Source organism: Pipistrellus hanaki (genome assembly GCF_964339955.1).
Source record: "Pipistrellus hanaki genome assembly, chromosome: 1".
In the NCBI taxonomy this organism is placed as follows: domain Eukaryota; kingdom Metazoa; phylum Chordata; class Mammalia; order Chiroptera; family Vespertilionidae; genus Pipistrellus; species Pipistrellus hanaki.
In genome coordinates this window covers 148964209-148976458 of record NC_140503.1, presented here as the reverse complement: position 1 = coordinate 148976458, position 12250 = coordinate 148964209, and the positions used below count along the sequence as shown (strand labels likewise).

The following is a 12250-nucleotide window of genomic DNA, read 5'->3' as shown; positions in this document are numbered from 1 at the left end:
CTTTCTCCCTTCCTCTCTGTAAAAAATCAATAAAATATATATTTTAAAATGGGTTAAATATCACAAAGTTCACAGTAATTAGTTGATGACCAATACATTTTAGTTCCTCTCTCTTCTCTAGTGGCAGGAGGTATTCAAGCACAAGTCAGAAGATGGCAGGTCTGGGATGTCGTTGGAGAGATTGAGGCAACAGGTGCATCAGGTGACCTCTAATGCTCCTCGCAACGGACGTTTCATGATACAAGTCTCCTCCATCTACCTCTTAAATTACCTGGGATACAAAAATACAGATACAGTATAACTAAAGCTTGTGCTGAATACATAGTAACCACTGCCTTGCTATGATTAGCACCGAAGATTGTGAATGGAGGGGTTTGTGTGTGTGTGTAAGAAATACCGGCGCCTGGGAGGGCCAGGGCCCGTCGCAGCCCACCTCCTCGGAGACCGCGCTCCCGCTCCATTTCTTTGTGAATGAGCGGCGGCCCCTAGGCCTCAGAGCGGAGTCAATGAGAAATCGAACTTTAAAAAAAGGGGGGGCGTTATTTCCCTTTCCCACGGAGCTGCCGGGTGGGCTGGCGCCGAGCGAACCGCCCTTCCCAACCGCCGGGAGCGCGGGGGACGCTGAGGACACCGGGGTGGTCAGGGAGGGCCGGCGGGGACCTGCCTCTCCGCCGAGGGCGCGGGGCACGTGGGCCGGTCCTCGCGGGGCTCCCCCCTCCCCAACCCCCTCTCCCCGGCCTTCTCCGCCCGCGCGGGGAGGCCGCGCTCCCACCCTCCGCGCTAGTGGGGGTCTCGGCCAGGTCCCCCGAGCCCCCACGTGCGCCGGCCGCGGGGGGCGGGGCCTGGCGGGGGCGGGGCGCCCGCTGCGCGCGCGCCGGGCCGGGGCGGGGCGCGCAGCCGGGCCTGGGCCTGTCGGGCGCTCTCCTTCCTTCCGCGCCGGGACTGGCGGGCCCAGCTCCTCCCCCGCTCGTCCTCTCTCCCCTCCCGGCCCTCCCTCCCTCCACCGGCCGTTCCTCCCTCCCTCCCTCCTCCTCCTTCTCCTCCTCTTCCTCGGTGAGGCGCTCCTACAGCAGCCAGACAGCATGGCGGCCGTGGAGACGCGGGTGTGCGAGACGGACGGCTGCAGCAGCGAGGCCAAGCTCCAGTGCCCCACCTGCATCAAGCTGGGCATCCACGGCTCCTACTTCTGCTCGCAGGTGACGCCCGCCCCCCGCCCGCGGCCCCGGCGGCGCCCCCTCTCGCCCTCCCCTGCCCTCTCCCCTGCCCTCGCGGCCGGTGCGGACGCGCTCCTCCTCCCCCGGGGCCGGCGCGCCGGCTGCGCTTCCTCCTCCCCCGCCCCCATCCGCAGCGCCGGCGCCCCCCTCCTGCCCCCTGCGATCCTGGGCCCGGGGGGCCTGGGGGCGCCGGCGGGGGCGGGGCGCGGTCTGCCGCGGCCCTGTGGGGTGGAAGCGGAAGCGGACTTACCCCCGGTCTCCCGGCGGCCCGGGGGCGCCGCGTTCACGGGTCGGTTCCCGCCGCGCGTGTTCTGCGGAGGCCGAGGCTCCCAGGTGTGCGGGCCCCGGGACAGGTGGGGCTGCCTGGGAAGGGGTGGCCCTAGCCCTGGGCAGGGTTCTTGTCTCGGAGTGTGTGTGTGTGTGTGTGTGTGTGTGTGTGTACGACTCAGGGGCCGGTAGTCACTCTCGTCTCGGTGGTATTGGGGTGGGGTGGGGGGGTCGGAAGAGACCCGCTGGGCTTTGGGGGGTGGGTTGCTTGGGGATGGTGGGAGTTGCTGGGATGAGGAATGCTGGCTCCAGCCCCACCTCCGTCTTTGACACTTAGGCAACTTTGGGGGTGGGGGTGGGGGTGGGGTGGAGATGGAGAGGGGTTTGTGTAATTCATTGATTTCTTTGGGCATCCACAGTTACTAACTTAGAAAACCATAGGTTCACGATCTGAGTCACCTTTTGCATCTACTGAATCTCCCATTGAGTGAAAAAGACAGTCCCATGAAGGGTTCTGCTCTAAGGCTGTCGTGCATTTTAGTGAGTTTTGTGCAGCGGAGCAAACCCACCGCTGAACGGGGTCCTGAACTGAAACGTGTGCTCGTGTTTATGTTTACTGGAAAGTACTAGCGTTCCGGCTGCAATGTCACACTCAGAATTTTGGCAGAGCGGCAACATTTTGGAATTGTGGCTTTTAGTTACAGTCCAGGTTTGTTGGAGACACAAGAATGTTAAAAGTGTTAAATTGGCAGTGTCTTGCGGGGAGAAGAGCAGGAACGGAGCCTGAAGGCCAGGTCAGGACCCTGCCCTTGCCAGTTCCTGTGCAATTTTGAACTAGTCAAGTGACTTAACCTTTCTGAGCTCTTAATTCCACCACTGTACAGAGGGGAAGATGATATTTTTCTTACATATTTCACAAGGTTGTTCTGAGTCCCGAGTTATCCAATGAATGTGAAATGCTGGTAAAAATCCAAGGCATTTTTTTTTTTTTTAAAGGCCACCAGTACGATATAACACTGCCATATGTAAAAATATCAATGAATAGAATGAAAGCATATGTTAAGAACAGTACACACAAATATAAATGTATAAACATAAAGATGTATGTAAAATAAGCATAAGTAAAATCCTAGACACTTGTAGATAAACCATTGTAAGAGCTCCTAGCTATTTTGTATAGGTCTTGTTTTTAGATAGGATATGATCCTTGACCTTGTTAGTATCATTTGGAAAAAGTTGCACATTGCAAAGTGTTGCTTATTCTAAAAATAGCAGTGGGCCTTCTCAACATACTAAATCTGGTATGAGTCCTTTTGTTTCTTTAAAATAATTTTCAAATTCTAATTTGTTGAGGCCTATGTGGGACTTGGACTTAAAAACAAAAAATGCAACATACAGTTTGCTTTTGGAAATTGTGTGCCATTTGAATAGAATAATGTGGTTTACATTGTGTTTAAGAATGGGTGGGAATTGTAATACTAAATTACTTAATATGTATAGACATCTGCTGAGATTAAAAAAAAAAGATACTATGAAACCATATTTACCAAACATAGGTGATACTCTCTTAGGCATGATACTCTTCAGTAGAAAGAACTTTGCTTATTGGGGTTTGTGGAAACATTCCAACACTTTTATGAAAATATTCAGGGTTTATTTAGTGCTATAGAATTGGAGTTATGTCATCTGGATTCTGCAGGTATATTTCTGGTACCATTGCTTATACTTGCAGACAAACATATTCCAAGTTGCTGTCACACTGTCTCTCTCTCTTCATTCCTATTGCTACCTCTTAGGGTCAGTTTTTAAAAATTTTCACCAAGCCAGTTTTAGTGGTCTCTTAATGTGTTTTCCAAGTGTAGTTCCCCACCGTGCAAACACCCACCCACATACACAAAACAACCAAACAAAACTTTCCTTAAGTTATTTTCCGCCGAAACCGGTTTGGCTCAGTGGTAGAGCTTCGGTTTGCGGACTGAAGAGTCCTGGGTTCGATTCCGGTCAACATTGGTTGCGGGCACATCCCCGGTAGGGGGTGTGCAAGAGGCAGCTGGTCGATGTTTCTTTCTCATCAACGTTTCTAGCTCTCTATCTCTCTCCCTTCCTCTCTGTAAAAAATCAATAAAATATATTAAAAAAAAAAAAAAAAGTTATTTTCCCCGAGCATAGCCCAGTCTGATTATGCTTACCCTCCACCCACAGCAAATAGAGTTACCATTGCTTACAGGATGCTAGCCCCTAATCAGGGCACCTCTTCAGGGTCTAGCTTCATTCTCTTGCTCTAACCAGAGGCTGTGTGTCTACTCTTACCTTCCCCCAACATATCACCTGTTCTGAAGACTTGAACCAAATCGCTAACTTTCCCTAAGCCAGTTTACACATCTGTGATGAAACTAGAGCTTTTTCTTGCCATTTCTCTGGTTATCTTCACTAGGAGTGGTGTTTCTTCTCTCTCCTTCTTGCTCCTCCCATCCCCAGCCTGGCTGTCTGGCCAGTTTGTCTTGGGAATAAACTGAGAAGAAAACTACAAGAAGCCCTCACAGAAGAGAGCCTTTCCCAGTTGCTCTATCACACCTCCTTGTTTATTTCCTTTATAATTTACACAATCTAGTTATCTTATTTGCTTTCTTATTTATCTGTCTTTCCATCTCTGATTTGGGTGAGCTTCATGAATAAAGCTATCTTGTTCATTGCCCTATTTTCATTTTTTAACCCAGTGTCATGTATGTGGTAGGTAGCCATTACATTTTTTTAATCTGTTAACAGGTACATTTATGGGAAAAAATTGAAGGCTATGTACAAAAAACATTAAGAATGTTCACTATTTTGACCTAGGAATTTAAATTCTAGCAAAATAAAGAAATTTCAGGGATGAGCACAGACTTGTTGCCATGAGAGCAACATGCCTCTGATGGATTGCCTGATAAGTTGTCCTTCTACATGGTTGATCTGTCGGTGAGATCAAGAAGTGACACAGCATAACTGAGGCTGAAAATGTTAGCTGAATTCCAGCATACTGATGTGGGATCATCCTGTTTCTTTTTCTTTATTTTTTTATTTTAAATTCTTTATTGTTTAATGTATTACATAAGTCTCCTTTTCCCCCCATTGACCTCTCCCTGGCTATCCCCAACCTCCAGCACAACAACCCCCTCCCCCCCCATCTGTGTCCATTGGTTATGCTCATATGCATGCATACAGTCCTTTGGTTGATTTATTAGCCCCTCACCCCCCACCTTCCCTCATAGGTGGGACAGTCTACTCCATGTTTCTATGACTCTGGTTCTGTTTTTGTTCATCAGTTTATGTTATTCATTCTTTTTCTTTTTAAAGAACCAGGATAGTGAAATTTGTATTTTGGTAAAAATTCGAAAGATGATTTTTCTTTAAGGTAAAAAAATTGTTTAGTATTTAATATTTTTAGTGTTTGGTTTACAGTAAAACTGAGAGGAAGGTGCAGACATTTCTCATATAGTTCTTGCTCATAAACATGCATAGCCTCCATTATCAGTATCACTCACCAGAATGGTATGATTTTTACCAAGGATGAATCTACATTGTCACATCATAATCACTCCAAATCCATAGTCTTTAGGGTTCATTATTTTTATTGATTGATTGATTTCAGAGAAGAAAAGAGAGATACAAACATCAGTGATGAGAGAGAATCATTCATGAGATGTCTCCTGAATGTCCCCTATTGGGGATGGAGCCTGCAACCCAGGCATGTGCCCTGACCTGGAATGGAACTGTGACCTCCTGGTTCATAAGTCGACGCTCAACTTCTGAGTCACACCGGCCAGGCTAGGGCTCATTTTTAATGTTGTATGATATGTATGTAGGTTTAGACATAAATAATGATATATGTCCATTATTATTATAGCATATGTAGTATTTTCACTGCCCTAAAATCGTCTGTGCTCTGTTCATTCTTCCATACTTCCCTGTCCCTCCACCCCCCAACCCTTGGCAACTACTGATCTTTTTATTGTCTTCACAGTGGCCTGGTGCATGAATTCGTGCACATTGAAAGGAAGTTAATTACAATAAATCCTATATAATAAAAGGCTAATATGCAAATTGACTGAACAGCAGAATGACCAGTTGCTGTGACATACATTGACCACCAGGGGGCAGATGCTCAATGCAGGAGCTGTCCCCTGGTGGTCACTGTGCTCCCACAGGGGGAGTGCTGTCCAGTAAGAAGCTGGGCTGATGGCTGGCTAGCACAGGAGTGGTGGGAGCCTTTCTTGCCTCCGCGGCAGTTCTAAGGATGGCCGACTGCCGCTGGGCTCACAGCCATCAGTCTGGCTTGTGGCTGAGTGGAGCTCCCCCTGTGGGAGTGCACTGATCACCAGGAAGCAGCTCCTGTATTGAGCGTCTGCCCCTTGGTGGTCAGTGTACACCATAGTGAACGGTCATTCCTGGTTGTTCCAAGTTAGGGTCAATTTGCATATTATCCTTATATTATATAGGACAAGAGGCCTGGTGCATGAATTTGTGCCAGGTTGGGTTCCCTCGGAGTGGCCTGTGGAGATTGGTTCCCAGCTTGTACCCCTAGCCTCACATTACCACAGCCCTCACCTTGGCCTGGTGCCGTCCCCGCACCTGCTCCACCATCCTGCCTGCAGGGCAGTCTATCAGGGCTGGGTCTCCTGCCCAGCTCCCTCAGTGCCTGGGAGCCAGGTGGTGGCCCTGCCGCCACTGTTGGTCGCCATCTGCGAGGTGATGGGGCCCCTGCTCGCACCTGCCTTGACCTGGCATTGCCCATGCACCTGCTCTACCATCCCATCATGGTCCCGCTCCCGTTGGGGCCCATCGGGGCAGGCAGCGCCTCCACTGCCCCCTACTGCCAGCGCTGTATTGCCAACGCCTGCATGTTCCTCATTGCCCCCTGGTGGTCAACACATGTCATAGTGAGCCCTTGAACTCCCAGTCTTCCAGTTGAACGACTGCCTGAGGGGACAATTTGCATATCAGGCTTTTATTATTTAGGATGTATATAGTTTTGATTTTCCAATTGGAATCACAGAGTATGTAGCTTTCTCATATTGTTTTCATTCACTTATCAATATGCATTTAAGATTCCTTCCTGCTTTTTATGCCTTGATAGCTCATTTCTTTTTAAGAGCTAAATAATATTCTGCTATCTGGATGTATCACAATTTATCAACTCACTGTAGGAATCTCAGTTGCTTCCAAAATTAGGAAATTATGATAAAGCTGCTGCAAACATCTGTGTGCAGGTTTTTGTGTGAACATGTTTTTAACTTTTTTAAAAAAAATATATTTTATTGATTTTTTACAGAGAGAAAGGGAGAGAGATAGAGAGCTATAAACGTCGATGAGAGAGAAACATCGACCAGCTGCCTCTTGTGCACCCCCTACTGGGATGTGCCCGCAACCAATGTACATGCCCTTGACTGGAATCGAACCCAGGACCCTTCAGTCCGCAGACCAATGCTCTACTGCTGAGCCAAACTTGTTTCGGCATGCTTTTAACTCTTTTGGGTAAATACCAAAGTGCATAATTGCTGATTTGTATTATAAGAGTATATTTAGTTTTGTAAGGAAATACGCCGTACCATTTTGCATTCCCACAGGCAGTGAGTGAATAGGGGTTTCCGTTGCTCCACATCCTCACCTGAATTTGGTGCTATCAGTGTTCCAGACTTCGGCAATTCTAATAGCTGCGTAGTGTCATCTCATTTTAATTTGCGTTTCCCTGATGACATGTTATGTAGCATCTTTAATATGCTTGCTTATTTGCCATCTAGTCTATATTAAGGTGTTTGACACATTTAAAAAAAATATATTTCATTGATTTTTTACAGAGAGGAAGGGAGAGGGATAAAGAGTGAGAAACATCGATGAGAGACATTGATCAGCTGCCTCCTGCACACTCCCTACTGGATATGTGCCCAAAACCAAGGTACATGCCCTTGACTGGAATCAAACACGGGACCCTTCAGTCCGCAGACTGACGCTCTATCCACTGAGCAAAACTGGGTAGGGCCCACATTTTAAAATTGGGAATAAATGTTTGAATCAATGAATAAATCTATCAAAAGGTAGAATAGCCCTGGCCGGCATGGCTCAGCAGTTGAGCGTTGACCTATGAACCAGGAGGTCAGGGTTTTATTCTCTGTCAGGGCACATGCCCAGGTTGCGGCTTCATCCTCAGTGTGGGATGTGCAGGAGGCAGCCAATCAATGATTCTCTCTCATTGTTGATGTTCTCTCTCTCTCTCTCTCTCTCTCTCTCTCTCTCTCTCTCTCTCTCTCTCTGAAATCAATAATAATAGTAAAGAAAGGTAGAATAGAGAGGTAGACCGCTGCATTTGAATCATTTACTAACTGGGCAAATAACCTCTCTGATTTCTGTTACATTCTTTTAAAATAGGGCCATTTATAGTAAGTACTTCAGTGTTTTGGTGAAGACTAAATACTAAGCATATGTAAAACAATTAGCACATCAGTAAATTTAATCAGTGTTAGTTCTCTATTATACTGTGTTTTATGTTTAAAAAGTTAGGTATTTTTATCTGAGATGTTTAATTTTAAGAAAAGTTTGCCCCTTTAAATGAGTAAAATCTATTTTACTAATTAGCTTTTCAGGTGTTCTGATATTTGGTGATTATTTTTAATGGATGTGTTCATTCTTATTTAATAGCTTACTAGTTTCACTAGTAGTTTAGTAGTTTACTCCTAGTCCCTAGGAGTTTATAACAATTTTTTGAGGATGGAGGCTGCACTTTACTCATATTTTGTATTTATTTTAGTGCCTTGCAACACAGTAGGCAAGGCACCTAGTTCATTAAATGAAAGCAAAGAGGTTGGTTGGCCTGAGACAGAAAGCATAGAGCATTCAAGCCTTTAGTTTACAGCCCAGGGCAGATGCTATCATGTCTTTTTAAGTTAAAGGATCAGTTGAGAAGGATCTTAAAATTCATTATGAGGTTTAATAACTTAAAAAGTAGAGTAGCACGAGTAGGAGACTTGGTTTGGAGTCTGACCTAGGTTTAAATCTTTGCTTCTGTGTCCATGGGTAATTCATATCCTAATTTTGTAAGAGAGGGCAAATAGTGCACCGCCATCTTCATGGAGTTGAGAGGAAGGTGAATAAGAGAGAGCATGCAAAGTGCTTAGCACAGTGTTCAGTAAATGTTTTTTTCTATGCCTATAGGCTCATGTTTGATACTGTTATAGTCAGTTACAAGGAAGGCTTGAAAGTGTTTAAAGAGAAGTATTATTTGTTTAGAGCATTTTGAACAAATTCTTACAATAGGCTCTTTCAAAGAAGCAGTGGCAAGGGAAGGTGATTAATTGGGTGTGCAGAAAGAAAGTGAGTGTGTGTCTGGACATCTTGTAACAGGAATTGCTCTTCTAATATGTAGTGTCTTTGAAATGCAACCCTGTCCTCTGCAACATTTGTTTCTTCAGCAACAAAGTTCCTGACAATTCAGAGTGTTTCTGGAACTCATCTTCATCATGGATGGAGATATTAACCCTATTATGTGTTTTAATTATGGGGATTTTCTTTAAATTTCTCACATTACTCACCATCCCTTGAAAGTGCTGTAAGTTACGGTGATTAGGCACAACTGTTATAGTTTCTTGCAAGGAAAAGTACAATGAAGATTGTGATTTTTAAACAAAAATAACTTTACTAATATGCTTATTGTAGAAAAATCAGAAAATACGGGTGAAAAGTTACCCAGTGTTAATTTCTGTGACTTTTCAAAAAATAATTCTTTATTGTTGGAAGTATTACATACCCCCCTTGTGACATTTGTGATGTGTATTTTTTGTTGGTTTTTATTAATTCTCACTTGAGGATATTTTTTACGTTGATTTTTAGAGAGAGTAGAGGGCGGGGGAGAGAGAGAGAGAGAGAGAGAGAGAGAGAGAAACATCAGTGTGAGAGAGACACAATTGGTTGCTTCATGCATGCACCCCAACTGGGCCGGGGGTCAAGCCTACAACCGAAGTACATGCCCTCAAACCGAATTGAACCTGCGACCCTTTAGTCTGTGGACTATGTTCTAACCACTTAACCAAACTGGCTAGGGCTTTGATACGTATTTTAAAAACATTTATATCTCTTATATATATATCAATATACATATACTTATATATTTTTTAATAAAAGCAGCACCATAATGTATATAATCCTAGGGAATTGACCACCCTTATTGTCTTTTTTTTAAAATTTTAATTTAGATTTTTATTGTTGAGATTATTACAGATGTCCCTCTTTTTCCCCCCTTTGTCCCCTCCACTCATTTCCCACCCCGCCCCAGACCTTTATTGTCTCTGTCCACAGGTAATACATATATGCATATAAGATCTTTGTTTAATCTCTTCCTGCCCCTCACCACCTTCCCTCTGAAAATCGTCAGTCTGTTCCATTTCCATGCCTCTGATTCTACCAGTATTTTAGTCACCAGTTTATTCTGTTCATTAGATTTCTTATTTGTTTATTTTTATACTAGAGGTCCACTGCACGAAGTTTGTGCACAGGTAGGGTCCCTAGGCCTGGCCAGCGATCAGTGTTGATCTGTGGGGCAACTGGCAGGGCAATGTGGGGGGCCCTGCTGGCCCCTGCCTTTGCTGGCCTGGCGCCTCCTGCTTGCTGGCCCTGCCCCCTGCTGCCACAGCTGGTCACCTCCTCTCTACAGGGCGATCTGGGGGCCTCCACTGGCACCGGCCTTGGCCAGCCTGGCACCACCCGCTCGCTGGCCCTGCCCCCTGCCACCTCTACCAGTTGCCTCCCTCTGCGGGGCAACTGGTGGTGCAATTGGGGGGCACCTGCCTTGGCTGGCCTGGGAATTGCCAGCTGGGTGCAGCTCCTGCATTGAGCGTCTTCACCCTGGTAGTTAGTGCACATGATAGTGACTGGTCGTTCTACTGTTTGGTCAATTTGCATATTAGTCTTTTATTATATAGGATTCATTTGTTGACAGATATGTATTTGTTGCCACTCTGTTGTTCATATTTTTTACCTTTACCTCTTTCTTCTTCCTCTTCTTAAAAAATATCCTTTGCATTTCATATAATATTGGTTTGGTGGTGATGAACTCCTTTAGCTTTTTCTTATCTGTGAAGCTCTTTATCTGACCTTCAATTCTAAATGATAGCTTTGTTGGGTAGAGTAATCTTGATTGTAGGTTCTTGCTATTCATGCTTTGCATACTTCTTGCCACTCCCTTCTGGTCTGATACAGTAGTTTCTGTTGAGAAATCAGCTGAGAGTCACATGGCTATTCAAGTAGATAACTAACTGCTTTTTTCTTGCTACTTTTGAGATTCTCTTTTTGTCTTTAGCCCGTGGCATTTTAATTATGATGTGTCTTTGTGAGATCCTCTTTGGATTCCTTTTGTTTGGGGTTCTCTCTACTTCCTGGACTTGTAAGTCTATTTCTTTCACCAGTTGGGGAAGTTTTCTGTCATTATTTTTTCAAATAGGTTTTCAATATCTTGTTCTCTCCTTCTGGCACTCCCATAATGTGAATGTTGGTATGCTTACAGTTATCCCAGGAGCTCCTTACACTATCTTCATCTTTTTGAATTCTTTTTTCTTTTTGCTCTGCTGGTTGGGTATTTTTTTGCTTCCTCATATATCAAATAGTTGATTTGATTCTCAGAATCCTCTACTGTTGAATCCTGTTTTTTTTGTTTGTTTGTTTTTTTTAATTTCAGTCTTAATTTCTGACTGGCCCTTTTCCAATTTTTTGGAGGTTTCTATTCAATAGAAGATTCTTGAATAACCTTATAACCGTGGTTTGAACTCTATATCCTGTATTTTGCTTTCTTCCATTTCTTTCATTTATGACATGTTTCTTTGTCTCTTCATTTTGGTTGCTTCCCTATGCTTGTTTCTATGCATTGGGTAGAGCTGCTATGTCTCCTTGAGCTGGTAGAGTGGTCTTGTGTAGTAGGTGTTCTATAGGGCCCAGTGGCTCAGCCTCCCCAATCACCTGAGCTGGGAGCTCTAGTTGCACCCCTTTGTGTGCTGTGTGTACAGTCTTGTTGTAGTTGAGACTTGATTGCTGTTGGTGTCACTGGGAGGAATTGACCTCTAGGCCAATTGGCTGTGAGGACTAGCTGAAACTACAGTGGGAGAGCTGCTGTGCTGGAGACACCCCTGTGAGCAGGACTTGCTGCAGTGGGGCTTTGGTGCTCACTGAATCTGCCCCTTGAGTGTGTCGCTTGTGGATGTGAAGAGTTGTAATCTGATATGGCCTGACACTGCTGCATACATTGGCTCTTAGATATCCAGAGAGATGCAAAATCAGCCACTGCTTGGGGCCACCAGGCAGGAGCTACAGAGAGAACTGCAGATTCCTCCTCTTTGTATTGGGTTTGAAATTACCCAGAAGAGGCCCCGCTATGAAGCAAGACAGGCTGATGCTGGTGCTGGGTCTTGGGACTTTTGTTGATGGATTTGGGGCTCCCTGACCCAGCTGCTGCTTGTTTGAGAGATTTTAGCAGAGCAAGGACAGGCCATTTATATGCAAAAGCCACTGCACACATCTTGGATGGGGTTGTAAATTGGATGATGTGGGGACTTAGGGAATCACCAAATGGGGCAAGAGAAATGGCTGCCAGTCAGCTCTGCACTGGGAGGTTCCAGCATAGGAACAATAATCCCTGCAAGCACCTTCATCTGGGAGAAAGCCAGCTCAAGTCCCTGCCCTGGTGCCAGACAGTCCAGTTCCTCCTTGTATGTGTCTATGTTCCCCAGAGCCTCGCCCTAGGGCTGGAGCTC

The 12250-nt window shown here is 45.5% G+C and overlaps 1 protein-coding gene across 1 annotated transcript in view; it reads left to right on the top strand.

Annotated features, from left to right (window-relative positions):
• Positions 1 to 877: 877 nt before the first annotated feature.
• Positions 878 to 12250, top strand: part of METAP1 (methionyl aminopeptidase 1) — a 66749-nt gene continuing 55376 nt past the window's right edge. Inside the window, exon 1 of the mRNA XM_084895512.1 lies at positions 878 to 1196. Coding sequence (XP_084751638.1) covers positions 1083 to 1196 — 114 coding nt within the window. The 5' untranslated portion in view covers positions 878 to 1082. The remainder of the gene's footprint in view (positions 1197 to 12250) is intronic.